At 50.2% G+C, this 19,250-nt stretch overlaps 1 protein-coding gene across 1 annotated transcript in view; it reads right to left on the reverse strand.

Moving 5' to 3' along the window:
• The window catches only part of LOC116941465 (uncharacterized), a 48,136-nt gene that overhangs the window by 16,998 nt on the left and 11,888 nt on the right, over positions 1-19,250 (reverse strand). The window contains exons 2-5 of the mRNA XM_076066442.1: positions 10,239-10,526; positions 9,413-9,548; positions 4,329-4,644; positions 2,106-2,876 (exon numbers count right to left, since the gene is read on the reverse strand). Of these exons, the coding sequence (XP_075922557.1) occupies positions 2,106-2,876; positions 4,329-4,644; positions 9,413-9,548; positions 10,239-10,473 (1,458 nt within the window). The 5' untranslated portion in view covers positions 10,474-10,526. The remainder of the gene's footprint in view (positions 1-2,105; positions 2,877-4,328; positions 4,645-9,412; positions 9,549-10,238; positions 10,527-19,250) is intronic.

Consider the following 19,250-nt stretch of genomic DNA (forward strand, 5'->3'; position numbering starts at 1 on the left):
AGAATTACTTAACGATGGCAGCTATACAAAAATAAAAAGAGATCCCACCAACAGCCTCGTCATACAAATCAACAAAATCACTTCTGATTCAACCGCATTAATTGATCAAACCAAACAGTTCTCGTTGAAACCTTCTGCTGCCAGGCCACCAAGATTATACGGCTTACCAAAAATACATAAAGTAGATACATCCCTTCGTCCCATCGTCTCTACTATCAACTCCCCCACCTACAAACTGGCTCGTTTTGTTTGAAATCCTGCGGCCTTTCACTGGAAAAACCACCTCTGTGGTACAAAATTCTGTTCACCTGGTATCGACAATCACGGGTATTTCCCTGTCCCCAGACGACCTGCTTGTCAGTTTTGATGTAGTTTCCTTATTCACAAAAGTTCCTGTACCTGATACCATCGCAATCATTGAAGACTTGGTTCATCAAGGACTAAATACTGAGGTACCCCCCCTGGTGAGACACTGCTTAACCAATACATACTTCACTTGGAATGGAACTTACTACAAACAAACTGAGGGCACCCCAATGGGCTCCCCCCTATCTCCGGTTGAAGCCAACATTTTGATGGAGAAATTTGAGATTGACGCCATCCATACTGCCACTCTGCACCCAACCTTATGGAAGAGGTACATGGATGACACATTTGTCATCTGGCCACATGGCCGGCCTGCTCTAGACCAATTCCTCGACCACATAAATTCCATACACCCAGCCATCAGATTTACCATGGAAGTCGAAAAAGATGGCAAGCTACCTTTTTTGGATCTCCTAATAAAAAAGAGACCGGATGGTTCAATGAGCCACTCTGTCTACAGGAAAGCTACCCATACGGATGCTTACCTGAAACCGGATTCCCACCACCATCCATCCCAGAAGAATTCCCTCATCAAGACTCTGCACCATAGAACCCAATGCATAACCGACCAGGAACACATAGCCAGTGAACTCAAGCACGTACACCAAGCTCTTAAGGCTAATGGTTACTCTGACTACACAATCCGCAAAGCTATCACTCCAACCATGAAGAAGGACCCTCTTGAGGAGCCTTTCAAAACCATCACTTTACCCTACATTGCGGGGATCACAAAAAAGATCTCCAAAATATTCAATAAACACAAGATCCAGGTCCGATTCAGCACATTACATAAAATCCGTGATCTGGTTCCATCTGTAAAAGATGTGATACCGGACATACAGTACCCTGGCATCTACAAACTAAGTTGCCTCTGTGGTAGTAGTTACATTGGAGAAACCAAACGACATGTCTCGGACCGCATTCGTGAACACAAAGCAGACCTTAAACACGGTAGGACCAACACCTCGGCCGTGGCAGATCACTGTTATATTTCAGTAGGCTCACATGACATTGACTTCTCCAATACAGAGGTTCTTTGTAAGCCATCTGGCTACCATGAGAGAGATTCGTTCATGAGGCTATCCTCATATACAAACACAGAGACACTTTCAACTGAGAAGATGGATTCTGGCTTAGCAATCATTGGAAGGATTTGATAAACCATTTCGGGTCTTAATTGATTGTTCACGCTTATGGTGGCTTTCAGACCGCATCCATTATTTTCGTCTCCCCCCTCCTCTTTTCCGAACATAGATGGACTCGTCCATCTGAATAACTGCCAAATCTCTCTCCGTGGTGCTAACGTTGAAAAAATACCACCACTTTTTTCAAATTTCCTTGCTGTGGTTTTCACACCTGATCATTTTATTGTTTTATATTTTTATTATTTTATTGTTTCCCTTCTACGTGACTTTACCGAAAGAACCAAGAATAAGTTGTCTAACAGTTGATCGATTCTAGGATTAATGTTGATTCTTACATTTTCAACATTTGTATTCATCACATTGAATTATTGGGATAGAATTGTGAAGCTAAATTGCGATAGTTTATTCAATCGCAACGCAATGAATCATTACACAACCCAGTGATGCCACTACTGCCTCTACTCATGGTGGTCCATGACGGTGGTGTCAACGGTGACGTCGATGACGACAATCCTGGCAATCGTCACGACGACGACAGAGGATGCACTCAACGGACCCTTCCACAAGACGTCAACTCAGACGCGCGTCATTTACCTGTGAGCAGCGGTGAGGCGCGGGGAGCGAGGGCCCCACGGGAGGGCGTCCCTCGGGCCGCACGGCCCCCCGAGAGCCCCACGGGGGACCTTCGCACGGCGTCTGCACGACCGCCGTAGCAGCCGCAGAAGTCCGTGGCACCACCGCCCACGGCGCTCGCGTGGCCGGATCGACACCCGCACCGTCAGCCAGGTTGAGGGTGATAGCGGCCGCCGGAGGAACGGCCGCAGGAGGGACGGCCGACGGCTCCCTCCCTGCGCACCCAGCCCACTCCGCCTCCGCCTGACGCCGCATCTCGCAGGCGGCATTGGACGAGACGCGCGTCCTGGCGATCGCGTCCGGCCGTCCTCGCTGCCCGTCGACGCTCGTGCCTGCCGCCCGGCGCCAGCAGGACGGGGCCCCGTACGACGGCTCGGACGCCCCTCCGTGGCTGCTGACGGAGGCGGCGGCGGCGGCGTCCGGGCTGTGAGTGAGGAACGGCCACCGTGCGCCGGAGGAAATCGCCGGGGCGGTGGCGGGGAGTTGAGGATGAGGTAGCAGCCGGGCGTGCGGATGGTGCGGCTGCTGCAGTTGCTGCTGCTGTTGCTGCTGTTGCTGTTGCGTGTGGAAGTGCAGCTGGGGCGACGGTTGCATCGGGGAAGGCCCCACATGCTGGCACTGCACCTGAGCGTGCGCGTGCAGCGGCAGTTGTGGCTGCGAGTCTAACTGCGGGTATGGCTGTAGCTGCGATTGACTGTGGGGCTGCGATTGAAAGTCCACGTTCATCGGCGACTGCGGATGCAACTGTCGCGAGTGCGGCTGATGTTGGGATTGTGGCTGCGTTTGTAAATCCGTCCGTCGTGAGCGCGGCTGGGAATGCGGTTGCAGGTGTTGCTGTGAATTTAAGTGCGACTGTGAATTCAAGTGTGCTTGTAAATTCGACTGTGACTGCAAATTTGAGTATGTGTGCGAATGTGTGTATGGCAGTGAATTCGAGTGTGCCTGTGAATTGAAGTGCAGTTGGAAATTCAAGTGTGACTCTGAATTTGTGTGTAGCTGCACATTTGCGTGCAGTTGTGAATTTGAGTGCAGCTGTGAATTTGAGTGCGGTTGTGAATTTGAGTGTGGCTGCGAATTTGAGTGTGGCTGCGAATTTGATTGCGGCTGTGAATTTGTGTGAACTTGAGAATTTGAGTGCGGTAGTGAATTTGAGTGCAGTTGTGAAATTGAGTGTGGCTGCGAATTTGAGTGCGGCTGTGAATTTGAGTGCAGCTGTGAATTTGTGTGAAGTTGAGAATATGAGTGCGGTTGCGAATTTGAGTGCAGTTGGGAATTTGAGTGCAGCTGCGAATTTGAGTGCAGTGGTGAATTTGAGTGCAGCTGTGGATTTGTGTGCAGCTGTGAATTTGAGTGCGATTGTGAAATTGAGTGCGGTTGGGAATTTGAGTGCGGTTGTGAAATTGAGTGAGGCTGTGAATTTGAATGTGGCTGTGAATTTGAGTGCGGTTGTGAATTTGTGTGCAGATGTGAATTTGAGTGCAGTTGTGAATTTGTGTGTAGATGTGAATTTGAGTGCAGTTGTGAATTTGTGTGTAGATGTGAATTTGAGTGCAGTTGAGAATTTGTGTGCAGATGTGAATTTGAGTGCAGTTGTGAATTTGAGTGCAATTGTGAAATTGAGTGCGGTTGGGAATTTGAGTGCGGTTGTGAAATTGAGTGCGGTTGTGAATTTGTGTGCAGATGTGAATTTGAGTGCAGTTGTGAATTTGAGTGCAATTGTGAAATTGAGTGCGGCTGTGAATTTGAGTGCAGATGTGAATTTGAGTGCAGTTGTGAATTTGAGTGCAGTTGTGAATTTGTGTGCAGATGTGAATTTGAGTGCGATTGTGAAATTGAGTGCGGCTGTGAATTTGAGTGCAGTTGTGAATGTGTGTGCAGATGTGAATTTGAGTGCAGTTGTGAATTTGTGTGCAACTGTGAATTTGAGTGCAGCTGGGAATTCGAGTGCAGTTGTGAATTTGTGTGCAACTGTGAATTTGAGTGCAGCTGGGAATTTGAGTGCAGTTGTGAATTTGAGTGCAGTTGTGAATTTGAGTGCAGTTGCGAATTTGCGTGCAACTGTGAATTTGCGTGCAACTGCGAATTTGCGTGCAACTGCGAATTTGCGTGCAACTGCGAATTCGTGTGCAGCTGCGAATTTGCGTGCAGCTGCGAATTTGCGTACAGCTGCGACTGTCTTTGCACCTGTGGAGCTGCCGTCTGCCGAGACGCCAGCACCGGCAGCGCAAGGGGCAGGGTGGGCGAGCGGTGACGCAGCAGGAGCTGCTGCAGCTGCTGCTGCTGCTGCCGCACAGGGGCCAGCGCCGCTCGCTGGCCCCGGCAGCAGCTGCCACCGCCGATGCCGCCGTTGCCGCCGTTCGCGTTTGGGTCGCGCGCCGGCCCTTCGGGGCCGCGGACTTTGAGGCCGTGGTGGCGCGCGGTGCGCAGCCGCGAGAGCACCGCGTGCAGCCGGCCAGGGTGCTGCCCGCCATCGGGCCGTTCCGTCGCGCCGTCAGGGTCCCTGCGGGAAGAGGGAGACGGGCGAGCGGCGGGGAGGCGAGACGCCGTCACGCGAGCCGGCGCTTTGGTCGACGTCGGTGGGTTTTGCGGAGATTCGTGACACGACCGAACCGAGCCGGGGAAGGTTCATCGGCTGTGTCAATTCCTGACCGGCATTTTCGACTTGCTGCATCCGTCCTGTCGGTGAGTTGAACCGCCTGGTTTTCGGGTGCGCCGAAAAAATGTTTTTGAAAGGTTTGGTTCTGGCTAACTGCACCATATGTGCGGGGGTCTACGGGTTCGGCACATCTTAGAGGGCCTTACCTTTTATTTTCCTTGAAAAATAATGTCAATTGAACGACAATAACGCTGAAACGAGCAAGCTGTAAGTGATTCAAAGCACCTGACATTCTGGCCTCATCACAGGGTTTGAGCCCAGAGTAACAGCGGTGTAAACGCAGTTCCTCTGACATTATGAGTAAGGTAGTTGGCCTGTGATCCAGCGCTGTGGAGGCGAGCGTTGGTAGATCACTGCACGGATGTCGTAAAACTCCCTTACCGTGCGCGTCGAGGATGCGCCATACTCTGGCCCGCCAGGAGAAGGCAGCACAGCGTGTGGACTAATCGCCAGTGGGATAGAGCGTTGCCCCCTAGCTCGCACGTGCATGCGTGCGTGCGTGCGTGTGCGTGTGTGCGCGTGTGTGTGCGTGTGTGCGCGTGTGTGTGCGTGTGTGCGTGCGCGTGTGTGCGCGTGTGTGTGCGTGTGTGCGTGTGTGTGCGTGTGTGCGTGTGTGTGCGCGTGTGTGTGCGTGTGTGCGTGTGTGTGCGCGTGCGTGTGTGTGCGTGCGTGTGTGTGTGCGTGCGTGTGTGTGCGTGTGTGTGTGCGTGCGTGTGTGTGCGTGTGTGTGCGTGTGTGTGTGCGTGTGTGCGCGTGTGTGTGGGTTCTCTCCGGGCGCTCCGGTTTCCTCCCACGTGTATATACAGCAACTCACTCATCGGTTGAAAAACATGTTATAATAAAAACTTCTTAGAATAAAAACGCCTTCTAATAAAAAGCCAACGTAGCGGCGCGGGCAGGACCCTCCGGCAAGAAGAGTCCCACGACTCGGTTTGGGCTCCCGTGGATGGACGGAGCAAGACTGATCTCATCCCGAACATTTGTTATCGCCGCACTCGTGTAGGTCCTGTGCATCACGAATGCGCGCCGCTTGCACGTCGTAAGCTCGCTGTAATAACATTGTTATGAGACACCCCCCCCAATCCCCCGTGGCTACTCATCCACCGCTTTCCTTGAGGCACTTAACCACAGTCAGACACGTGGCTGAGAGGAAATGACAGGCGCCCCACATTGTATCCCACCACAGGAGATCCAAAAAGAATTACATCCATCACCAATTTAGCTACCGGGCACGTGATTTTTGTTAAATTGTTCATCGGAGCTGTGTAATATTGGTTGCTGCCATGGTTACGAGCGGTGAATTCCTAAAAACCAGCCACGCTGAAAGATTCTGGGGCTGCGGGTGGTGGACTGAAGAGTCGCGCTGCGTTTGTGGCAGTGGGTTCATTAATGTGACAGCAGTGCTTTAGTGCCACGGGTGACCTGGTGGTGTGCACTTGTGTGTGGTGGAGATGGGTGGTGTGGTGGGGATGGGTGGTGTGGTGGGGATGGGTGGTGTGGTGGTGGTGTGGTGTGGTGGTATGGTGGTGTGGTGGTGTGGTAGGGATGGGTGGTGTGGTAGGGATGGGTGGTGTGGTAGGGATGGGTGGTGTGGTAGGGATGGGTGGTGTGGTTGGGATGGGTGGTGTGGTGGTGATGGGTGGTGTGGTAGGGATGGGTGGTGTGGTGGTGATGGGTGTTGTGGTTGGGGATGGGTGGTGTGGTAGGGATGGGTGGTGTGGTAGGGATGGGTGGTGTGGTAGAGATGGGTGGTGTGGTTGGGATGGGTGGTGTGGTGGTGATGGGTGTTGTGGTTGGGATGGGTGGTGTGGTAGGGATGGGTGGTGTAGTTGGGGATGGGTGTTGTGGTTGGGATGGGTGGTGTGGTAGGGATGGGTGGTGTGGTAGAGATGGGTGGTGTGGTTGAGGATGGGTGGTGTGGTGGTGATGGGTGTTGTGGTTGGGGATGGGTGTTGTGGTTGGGGATGGGTGGTGTGGTAGGGATGGGTGGTGTGGTTGGGGATGGGTGGTGTGGTGGTGATGGGTGGTGTGGTTGGGGATGGGTGTTGTGGTTGGGGATGGGTGGTGTGGTAGGGATGGGTGGTGTGGTTGGGGATGGGTGGTGTGGTAGGGATGGGTGGTGTGGTGGTGATGGGTGTTGTGGTTGGGGATGGGTGGTGTGGTAGGGATGGGTGGTGTGGTAGGGATGGGTGGTGTGGTAGAGATGGGTGGTGTGGTTGGGATGGGTGGTGTGGTGGTGATGGGTGTTGTGGTTGGGATGGGTGGTGTGGTAGGGATGGGTGGTGTAGTTGGGGATGGGTGTTGTGGTGGGGATGGGTGGTGTGGTAGGGATGGGTGGTGTGGTAGGGATGGGTGGTGTGGTTGGGGATGGGTGGTGTGGTGGTGATGGGTGTTGTGGTTGGGGATGGGTGTTGTGGTTGGGGATGGGTGGTGTGGTAGGGATGGGTGGTGTGGTTGGGGATGGGTGGTGTGGTGGTGATGGGTGGTGTGGTAGGGATGGGTGGTGTGGTAGGGATGGGTGGTGTGGTGGTGATGGGTGGTGTGGTAGGGATGGGTGGTGTGGTAGGGATGGGTGTTGTGGTGGTGATGGGTGTTGTGGTGGTGCTCGGTGTGGAGACTTTTTACGTTAGGGCACTGTTGATGTAGTTAGTAGCGGTGTATTGGGGCAGTGTGGCACTGTAGTGTATGTGTGTTAGCACTGTAGTGTATGTGTGTTAGCACGCTGTATGTGTGTTAGCACGCTGTATGTGTGTTAGCACGCTTGTATGTGTGTTAGCACGCTGTATGTGTGTTAGCACGCTGTATGTGTGTTAGCACGCTGTATGTGTGTTAGCATGCTGTATGTGTGTTAGCACGCTGGTATGTGTGTTAGCACGCTGTATGTGTGTTAGCACGCTGTATGTGTGTTAGCACGCTGGTATGTGTGTTAGCACGCTGGTATGTGTTAGCACGCTTGTATGTGTGTTAGCACGCTGGTATGTGTGTTAGCACGCTGGTATGTGTGTTAGCACGCTTGTATGTGTGTTAGCACGCTGGTATGTGTGTTAGCACGCTGTATGTGTGTTAGCACGCTTGTATGTGTGTTAGCACGCTGGTATGTGTGTTAGCACGCTGGTATGTGTGTTAGCACGCTGTATGTGTGTTAGCACGCTGTATGTGTGTTAGCACGCTGGTATGTGTGTTAGCACGCTGGTATGTGTGTTAGCACGCTGGTATGTGTGTTAGGACGCTGTATGTGTGTTAGCACGCTTGTATGTGTGTTAGCACGCTGTATGTGTGTTAGCACGCTTGTGTGTGTGTTAGCACGCTGTATGTGTGTTAGCACGCTGTATGTGTGTTAGCACTGTAGTGTATGTGTGTTAGCACGCTGGTATGTGTGTTAGCATGCTGTATGCGTGTTAGCACGCTTGTATGTGTGTTAGCACGCTGGTATGTGTGTTAGCACGCTGGTATGTGTGTTAGCACGCTGTATGTGTGTTAGCACGCTGGTATGTGTGTTAGCACGCTGGTATGTGTGTTAGCACGCTGTATGTGTGTTAGCACGCTGGTATGTGTGTTAGCACGCTGTATGTGTGTTAGCACGCTGTATGTGTGTTAGCACGCTGGTATGTGTGTTAGCACGCTGGTATGTGTGTTAGCACGCTGTATGTGTGTTAGCACGCTGTATGTGTGTTAGCACGCTGGTATGTGTGTTAGCACGCTTGTATGTGTGTTAGCACGCTTGTATGTGTGTTAGCACGCTGTATGTGTGTTAGCCAACCATGCTAATCGGAGGTGGCAGGTCTGTTCGATGTTGGTATTGGTCCAGCAGCAGTGGGGTAGCGCATTTGTATGTATGTGAATGTATGTGTATGTATGTGTATGTATATGTATGTGGGGAGCGATGGTGTAGCGGTTAGCGCGCTGCGCTATGAACCTGGCGACCTGCTCACGGCCAAAACCAGTGACGATTATCTGAACCGGTACTGGGCCTCCCCGAGGTCGACTCAGCCTTAAATGAGTACCTGGTGCGGTGTAAACATCACCACTGGGGAAACAAAGGCGGTCGGGCGTGGTGCTGGCCACCCACCCCCTCGTGTACTGTTCCGGCCTTCATAGGTGCTCGCTAACAGCACTTGCTCCTACAGTCTGTTAAGGCTATACAGGGGATCTTTATCTTTATGTATGTATATGTATGTACATGCATGCACGTTGAACTTCTTTAGCACCGTACGTAGCCAAGTGTGCAAATCAGAGGGATGCTGGGGAAGGACAGCAAATCAGAGGTGCGGGGGAACAAGAATACAACAACAAAGATCGCCCGTATAGCCTTAACAGACTGTTGGGGCAAGTGCCGTTAGCGGCTCGGCACGCGAGGGGGTGGGTGGCCAGCACCACGCCCGACCGCCTTCGTCTCCCCAGTGGCGATGTTTACTGCACACCGCACCGGGAACTCATTTGAGGCCGAGTCGACCTAGGGGAGGCCTAGAAGGACAACACAAATTCGAGCGACTGGTGGTTCATTGGCATGGTGGCGGTCGTTCACCAGCGCAGCGGGTGACGATGCGCTGGTGTGGTAGTCGGTGCGGCTTGGCGTGCGATGCAGCAGCGGCGGCGGCACGCGGGGACCTACTGGGCGGAAGAGGCCGCCGGGTATCCCCGAGCGCGTGTGGTGGCGGCGACGAGAGAGGGCACGGGCACGGTGAGGCCGCCCTCGTCGGTGGCGCGCCCCCACGGGGTCGTCTTCAGGGACAGGTCGAGGGCTCCATCTGGTCGCGACGGGCACGGCGGAAAACGTTCCGGCTCAGGAGTGACATGAGTGCAAAATATTACGGACAATGAAATGTAAACAAACGCTTCAGATAAGAATGGTGCCACTACCAAACTCTATACTGTTATTATTTGTATTATTTGAATTGCTAGAAAAAAATAAACAAGGCCTGAGGCCTAGTTGTATAATTTTGCCTTAATTATAGCATCTATTCCATATTTTACTGCTTCATTGAGTTTTCCTTCTTTTTATGTATTTATCATATTATGTGTACATTCGCCGTTGAAAATGATTTGTCTCTTTATCTGAACGAATAATAATGCGTTGTGTGACGTAACCTTGAATCTCGTGGTATGAAAGGCGCTCTACATTCTACAGAAGTAAACAACATACATATGGCCAAATTTACGCACGACTTGCATTTCCCCGCTCCCACATTCCCTCGCCCCCACATTACCCCATTGAAATTCGAGAGTTCGTCATTTTAGGCCGGCTACACCAACGTCGTTGGATCAAGCGACGACCATTTTTGGACACAGTCCCTCCCACGGGGTCAGCAACGGTGCTCAGATTGTCGGCCGCGTGGCTCCTCCTCCTTCGACAAACAGCAGCAGCACGCCGTGTCGGCCGCACCGTCATGGAATCGTAAAAGCGGCACTTCTCGCGAGACGCTCCCGGGAACACTTACGCCGGTCGTAGGTCTTGGGCACCCCCCTTTCGCGGGTGAGGTCCAGAGGGGAGTCCTGCGACCTGGGCGACACCTCGGGGTCAAAGGTCTCCTCCCAGGGAGGGTCGTGGGTCAGCTTCGGAGGCTCGCGCGCGGGGTCCCGGTTGGACGCCCGTCCCGACAACGCCATGGCCCCGAACCACGAGCCGCTTGCGGTGCCAACGCCGGCGCCTTCTCTCCGACAGAGGCCGTCCATTCCGTCCGCCCGTCCGTCTCAATGCATCGCCGACTCCTGGCAAGCGCGGCGATCTGGACGTAGAAACAGCACAGTCGTTTATCTTCCGAGGTCACACGATATCAGGCGCATTCCGGGCGGTTTGGGGAATGCAATAACAAAATATTTGCAAAGTTCTGTTGTTTTAACTCGTGTAAATATTGCACGCTTGGCGGGTTTTCTCAGGTGCCTCATCGCCTTGCCACGTGAAAAGCACTGCTTTAAAAGCGACTGGACCAACGTATCAATGTGGTAGGACCCTCCTTAAAAGGGGGTCTTTAGACTCGGTAAGGCTTTATCGGATGAACGTTTGCAGGAATGATGTGCAGTGGCAGGTCTTGCTCAAGTCTTATCATTATCGTCACCACCATCACCTTAATCGTCACTATGATCACGGTTACCGTCAATTATCATTGACAAAAATAATCAACATCATGCAAGACTTTCATCACTGTGAGGTGATAGGGCAGGAGTGGTTGGAGATAGGAGAGGGGGGGACAGGTGTATTACCCCCCCGACCGATGGACATAAATCCCACACAGCACGGCAAAACAGCACATAGCATACCCTAAGCACTTTATATTTGTTTGTCTGTGCAATAAAACACACATTACATACTAATATATTCACAGTAATATAAAGTAAATACAAAGGTCCCCCATATAGACTTAACAGACTGTTGGGGCAAGTGCTGTGAGCGAGCACGTATGAAGCCCGGCCACCTTTGTCTCCCTAGTGGCGATGCTAACACACCGCACCAGGCTGAGTAGACCAAGGAGAGGCCCAGGACTGGTTCAAATATACGTCACCACTGTTGTCCGTGAGCGGGAATCGTACTCGGGGGGCTGAGTTCGTAGCGCAGCGTAGCGCTAACCGCTACACCACCGCTCCCCGCGCAGTATCCACGTACAGCAACACAGGCTTGCTACTGTTTTTCACATTGATTTTAATGAGACGTGCAGCTCGCCACACTTCTCAGCTTGCTGGACTCGGGCTCTTCACTGTGACTGCGGCCTGCCGAGATTTTACTGTACCATGTTCGAATGGATTACAGAACATCGGTAACGTTTAAGAAAAGATGTCCCGTGGTGTGACGCGAGGGCTCGATTTGCGAAACAATAAATAAAACCCTTGGCAATTTGAAATGAAATAAAATTATTCTTTCTTGCCATGTGTAATCGCACATCTAACCACACAAAGAAATGTTTTTTTTTCCATTATCAGCCAAAAAACAGCTGCAGCAATCCTGACCGCTATCAAGCAGAATGATCTGCCCTCCACTTCCCGTGCCACTGTAGTTTTGTGAGCGGGCAGGCGCCACGTTGCCAAAGAACAGATCGATTTTGCCGATCAAAATCAATCGTTGTCACTCACGGACACACGCGTTGTCAAACCGCAGCGTGCTATAGCATTGGCTGTTTACAATCCACCGTTGTGGCTGCGGCTGTAGTAAACCTGATGATACAGCACTCTCCCCAGCTCCACAGTTCACGTTTAATATCCCCTGACGTCAATCGCCACAGCAGGCCACTGTGTGACAACATCACGGTTCCAAATTTGCCCAATTCAAAAATTATACCGCTGGCTACTCAATTTGTATCTACGCATGGTGAACTTCTTTCGCATCGTACGTAGCCAACCATGGCAATCGGAGGTGCGAAATTTTGGATTATAATGAGCAATCTTTGCTCCCTACTGACAAGTCTAATGGCCGAGGTCACTCTTGTAAATGAGACTATCTTGATCTCGCTTGGTAAAAAAAATAAACTTGACCATTGGCCACAATATATAATTAAGTTACACAGTGGATAAAATTACCAAATGTAGTGTTTGTGTCTTGTAAGTCCTTGGAATCAGAAAAGGCCAGAAGCCCTCCTAAATGTTTGAGAGTGTTCAAGATAGCCGTCTATCAGTGGGAAGACATATACCAAGCTGTTTGAAGCAGGGTTAGTATGTCCCAACCAGCTACAGAAATGTGTAAAGAATCATAACCGTTAATATTTCCAATAATGTTACAGCCTTCCACCATTTGAACTTGAGAAGTGGTGTACAACTTGCTGTTTCTCAGTCTTCTATAACAGATTCCTTCGATTTGCATTTGCAAAGTGCAATGTATGTTGGCTTTTCCACACTTAGCAGTTGAGACAATATCCTTTGCAGGAACATTTGATCAGCTCTCTACATGCTTTAGACACCTCTGGAATTGCTATCCAAATTGCCATCCATGATTTGTCCATTTTGGTCCAACCAAAAAGCCCTCTGGAGAAGGAGCCAGCTGCTGTGGCGCGGTGCTTGTGACCCAAATCCCAACCTGGTAGACAGCCCGTCCAGCCTGATAATTTGTCCAAAAGAGATCCATTTTGGCCTCGCTCACAGAGGTGAGAGTCATGAACTGTGCATGACGCAGCAGTGATCGTGGCCGAAGTCTAAGATTTCTCGCAGAAAAGATGTTAGGAGTACAGTAAAATCTGGAGGGTCATTGAGAGGAGGCTGCAGAGAGACATGACATGCAGCCCACCCAATGGCATCATCATTCGTGAGCTGGCCTTTTCCAATAAGCTGCAAATGCAATTATTTATCCGGTCCCTCTGGCCTCAAATACGCAGCTCTGGAGTGGTCAAATTCGCACAGGTACAGCGGCAGCAGTATTCTTCAGTGCTACAGCTGAGACACAGGCATAGCTGTCAGAACGAGCGTGTATTTGGACTTCCAGAAGGTGGCATCATCACAGGTGGTCTGCACTCACTATGCTCCGTCTTGGTGGAAATTGTAAACAAACTGATAGCGGTCCCTCTCTAAAAAAAAAAAGGTTAAAGAGTGTTTCTGCCATAAATCTTGTTCCCAAGCCTCTGGAAAGAATTCCAGCAATCGGCTGTCTAGTGTGGTCGTGCTGACGAGTTTCCTGAAGCCCAAGTCCTTGTAGGTGATTCACAAACAGAGAATGAAGATCAGACAGCTTAAAGATGGTTGCAGAAACCACAGATATTTCAATGCAGCTAGTGAGCTCTACAAATGCTCTAGATTCATAAATTGCCTCATCTGTTCCTCATGGTCCTTGGTTTAACCTCCCCGTAAGACTTTGATGCACATTTCTCAATTTTACCAGGCATTTATATATTTTTCCTCTATTGCACTTATATCTCCTCCAGCGATTCTGGTTTGAATCCCGAGTGTCTTGTGGTTCTGTGGCTGTGTCTCTCGCATTGTTGTCAGCATCAAATGTAGAGAACGCATGGGGTTTATCAGAAGTTTATAAATGTTGAATTTCAAATTGCACTTCTGGAGGACAGGGTGCATCATGGGTGGCAACATTTAGTGCACAAGATGATGTGAAAACTGAGAGGGCATCATCAATTGCCCAGAACTGCGCTACGTGTGTCAAGGACGATGTGTAGGTATCATTGTTGTGATAACGCTCAAGGAGTGAACGGAACGGTCCGTTGCATCATCGTCACTGTCGGGCACCATCAGCCGCACCTTGTGCGCGCGTGCGTGTGTCACGTATGACACACGCGCGCTCTTAGACCTCCTTCTCCTCCCTCCTTGTCCGCCACCCCACCGGCGAGAGATTGGCAGGCGCGCAAAAATCGGGACAAAGAACTCGCGCGTGTCCGGTGGCATTCTTCGCGAGAGATGCACGCGCGTGTGCGTGCACGTACGGGGAGCGGTGGTGCAGCGGTTAGCGCACTGCGCTGCAAATCTGGCGACACGAGTTTGACTCCCATTCACGACCAATAACAGTGGCGAATATTTGAACTAGTCCTGGGCCTCCCCTTGCTAGACTCAGTCACAAATTAGTCACTGATGCGGTGTGCATACAATAGCATTGGTGAGACAAAGACGGCCGGGCGTGTTGCTGGCCACCCATCGCCTTGTGCGCCCTGTCGGCCTTCATAGGTGCTGCCCGCGAACAACACTTGCCCCAAGAGTCTGTAAAGTATATAAGGGGGACCTTTGTCTTTGTGGGATACTGATGGAGAGCCAAGATGTGACGCTCTGAGCTCCGCCACTCAGGTTGCTTTGCATCGGTGTCGTGATCGTCACGATCACTATCTTATACATAATCTTTCAACGACCGTTAGAACAAATAATGCGATTCTAATGGGTTAGATCGTGCAGGTAGATGTCAGATTGATGATGTATAATGCCAAAGCAGGCAGCTTGTGATGCTTACCACCATCAGCATCAATCATTTTCATTATCATCAACACCGCTCTAAACAACACGAAACATTTCAGCATGATGGTCTTGCTTCAACTGATCAACAGCATGGCACATTTATTTTCATAATCATCGGAATCAAAGATTCTTTTTTTTATCGTCATCATCAGCAACATGCAGCACGTCAGACGTTTTCATCATCATCATCAAACCATATCTCCACCATCATCATCATCAGCCAAGCCAACAATCACACATTCCTCACTTCTCTTGCGTCTCATGCAGCCGCCGACTCTTTTGTGTTCAGATAAAGTGAGTCTGGCCCAGCCCGGGAAGTCCAGTTTCATCTCACCCAGCGCCACGGCACGTGACACTCATTTACCGCTCTTTGTAAGAATTGCATCTCCAGATTATTGTGTGCATGTGTGTGCGTGTGTCCGTGTGTGTGCGCATGTGTGTGGGAGGAGTGGTGGTGCAGCGGTTAGTGCCCTGCACTTACGAACCCGGTTACCCGAGGGTTAGATTTCCGTTCACGGTCAACACCAGTGACTATCATCTGATTCGGACCTAGGCCTCCCCTAGGTCGACTCAGCCTCAAATTAGTACCTGGTGCGGTGTGTAAACATCGCCACTGGTTGGGCGTGGTGCTGGCCACCCACCCCCTCGTGTACCGTAACGACCGTCATAGATGCTCGCTAACAGCACTTGCCCCAACAGCTGCAGATTTGCTGCAGATATCAGCTCGTTTAATAATCATTGCAATATCCTTAATTGTACCCAGGTAAAGCCTCAGTAGGCCTCAAGACTACTTTTAAGGAGGGTCCTGCAAAAAGTAACGGGGGCGACGCTGCTACGACTGTGTGGAATCCCAAATTTTCAGGTGGTTATTCAGTCTTGGATGTTAGGCCGATGCCGGTTACATTGTATGGGGTGTCTTTGTTTTACCTATGGGAGAAAGTCGGAGAAGCTGCAGGAAACCCATTCAGAACGGATGGAGAACGTACACACTCCAGAATTGGTGTCTAAGGCCCTTCTCGCCGTGAGGCACAGGTGTGACCACCACTTGACTTTGTAACAGTAAAATCCCAGTTAGCCGGACCCCGGATCGCCACATGTCTCATATAACGGCACCAGTTTGGCACGTAGTGGTCGGCTTTCGCGACCAATATTATCCGTGATAAAAGTATTTTTTTGGTTAGATCGCATAACTATAAGTGTGTCGTTAAACCCGACACGGCCAATAAGTAAAGTTTGTCACCTAATCAAAACGTGTCAATTAGTTACTACTTCAGCATACTGGTTGTGTGTTGGAGAGTAAAGCCACAACATTTCCAGTTTGAGTAGCGTGCCGTTTCGCCGGTGATTCTGGCTAACCGCCCGATGAAGGCGGTTGTAATCACTCGAGCATGAAATGGTGCTTTGGATTGTTTTGGTCGTCAATTCCATTGCGGAGCGTTCGTAGCTTCACGTGAGAGAAAATCTCGAGTGCCCGGAGAAAGCACACCGTGCCTACGAGCGGACGACGCAGCTCCGCGTGGATAGATTAAATAATCTATTTCCTTTCTAGATTTGAAGCTTTCGTGACTGCAAGGATCCATACTCTTTGGTTCTATTCGGTAAAGTCACGTCGGTAAAAAATAAAACAACAAAAATCACGTTTCGGCCACAACACAAGCGGGCCTTCATCAGGTGAAGGGACTGGGCTGTCCAGAGGACAGCGTTGGAGTCAAAACAGCCAAGTCCAGGTCGCGTCCTTTAAGCTTGTTCCCTCCCACACAGCTTAAAGGATGCGACCTGGGCTTGGCTGTTTTCACTCCAACGCTGTCCTCTGGACAGCCTGGTCCCTTCACCTGATGAAGGCCCGCTTGTGTTGTGGCCGAAACGTGATTTTTGTTGCTTTATTTTTTACCTACGTGACTTAATCTATCTCCGTACTGCCATCTCCTGAACTTGCAGCCAATACCCCAAGGCAGGATGTCCTCCCAAGCACTGAGTAGGCTCAAACCTGCTTAGCTTCTCAGATCCGATGAGATTGGACGGTGTGATTTCGTCGTAGGCTTTTTTTGGCCACAGGCTCAGCAAGTGGGGCTCGGCGCTAGTTTTTAAAACTGCAAACGGTCCCATTCATTCACAGCGAGTCGCGTAAAAGTGCCGGACACAATGGACAGCAACCTGGTAACCGACTTCAGGAAAGTCAGGTGGCTCAGGGATCAGAGGACCACTGACATCCGATGCCGTTGCCATCCTGGGGTCATGTTTGGGTTTTGGGCCTCCCGTTATTAAACCTGGCTCTCAAGTGCAGTGAATTGACGGTCACTTAATGCGGCAAAATTGAAAACTCTTGAGAGCCAAAATGTTTTTCTTGTTGATTTGACTGCCACGTGAATGCCACCTCCGTAAGCATGGTGTGTGGGAAAGTCCAGCAGTGGATAAGAGGTAACTTGATGGGATCTCGGAAGTAGTTCTGAGACATCACCTTCTGCGGGCTGTTCTCGATCACATGGTGGTGATGCTCCCCTCACTGCGAGAGTAGCGAACCAACGCACGTGGCACCAACTGCATAGCTGCAAATAAAAATGTGGAAATAAGACCAAATTCGAAAATGAAATGCGGGTCTGCTAGCCCAGTTTACAATCTGATAAGAAATCATGTTCCCAGGACAAGCTACCGTGGCCACATGGGCACTCTGCTCTAGGCCAGTTCTATCCTAATTACCAGTCTGTCTACCCCAGTGTGGTGGTATGAGACCGGAGTGGGGGGGGGGTAATGGCTGTGGGGCTGAGAGCTGCAATAGAGCTCACTGGCCTTGTTAAACAGCTTGTGAGGTCACTGCCACGGGCTTTGCGGTCGTTGGGAAATCATCTCACGCCCCTGCGGTCTCTCGTTCTGCCTGATCGCACAAAGACGAAGGGGGGAATTGCTTATGCCAGGATTTCACAATCTCGCAGTTCATCGCAAATACGTACTTATTTGCAGTTAATCAGTTATTGAGAGGTTCCCAATTCATCCATATCTGTGAGAAACCCCCTTTCTGAATTTGACGAGGCAGTTTTAAGTGCCAAATAACCCCTTAAATTGCTTGCATCGCCGCTAATTGCCTAAGGGGGGGAGGGGGTGTCATCTCAACGTTTAAATTGAGACCAAATTAAGGGTCCAGGCCAGACAAAGACCCGAAGGCATTGCGCAATGATAGAAACAAAGGGTCGCCTTCTAAGGTTCATAACAAGGTTCAAAGGGAGCATTATTTCACGAAATATATTTAAATAGAACCACCCTTCCACAGATGGCCGCATTTCTTCGTACAATGACAAGTCTGTTGAGAAGTTCTCCGTTCACATAAGCACGTAATTTACTTTTATTGTTTACGGTAAAAAGTGTGTATGCAGTGGTGGCGCGGCAGTTAGCGTACTAAGTTGTAAACCGGGTGACCTGAATTTGATTCCTAGCCGCTTGTAACATCGATAACGAGCGATATTAATTATCTGCACTGGCCCAGTTAGGGTTCTCTCTTTCACCAACCTGCACTGATCAAACATGGCGAGGTATGGTCAAGCAACAGCCGACATTAGCATGAAGGCCTTCATTCAGCAGGAGAATGACCATCGGCTAGGAATAATTTATAAGTACTGTGTCAGTGATCCTGAAAAAGAATGTGACTGTGAATTCTAAGAATACAGGCAGACCTCATTGAATGGGAAATGTCGTGTTGGGAAAAACCGCATTGTAAGCATGTATGTAGAACTTCTAGATTTGAAGCTTTCGTGACTGCAAGGATCCATACTCTTTGGTGACTTTACCGAATAGAACCAAAGAGTATGTATAACTTCATTCGCACCACCGTAGACGTAGCCAACCGTGCTAATAGCCGCCTTTATTTCTTATGTGTATCCCTCTTTTTCAATGTCATCCCTATGGTGCTATTGTCATCGCATTCTGAGTAAGAAGTCTCCATTTGGAGCTCTAACCCAAGTTACTGCAGCTTGTTCGTCGTGTTAAGAGAACGGCTCTGCAGAAGCGGATATCACAGAGCTACCTCTCGCTTTGCTTCAAGTGACCTCCGTTTCTACAGAGTAACTTCCACAGAGAGTAAGTAATGTCCGTCACGTGACAAGGTAAACTGTTTGATTTTCATTCTCGAGGCTGGAATTTTATGAAATTGAGCAGCGTAACGAGATTTAACGGGACTTTGTGTTGCGTGCATTCATTACGGAAAACCATCACCCCAGGCTTGGATACCCAGTAGAGGTCTTAACAATTTATCCAAACAGGCGATTCGGTGAAGTCGACTGCAGCAACCACTCGCAAGGGGTCAAGTGATCACTTTCCATACATCACATTGAAACGAATTCCGTATTATTTATTTATTTTTCACCTACGTGACTTTACCGAAAGAACCATAGGGTATAATTTTTTTAAACTATTACGCACATGATTCGGTGCATGTGTTTATCTTAATTGATACTTATCAATGGATCAATGCATTGTTACACCTCTAATAACCTGACCACCAAGCATCCTTCTGCACACCAATCAAGCTCCCTTCTGGGACTCTGCAGAATACCTGGTTTGGACCGGCAGGGAAGCTGTATTCTGGCTTG

This window comes from Petromyzon marinus, chromosome 11, assembly GCF_048934315.1.
Source record: "Petromyzon marinus isolate PM22_M1 ecotype Great Lakes invasive population chromosome 11, UKy_Petmar_22M1.pri1.0, whole genome shotgun sequence".
NCBI lineage: Eukaryota > Metazoa > Chordata > Hyperoartia > Petromyzontiformes > Petromyzontidae > Petromyzon > Petromyzon marinus.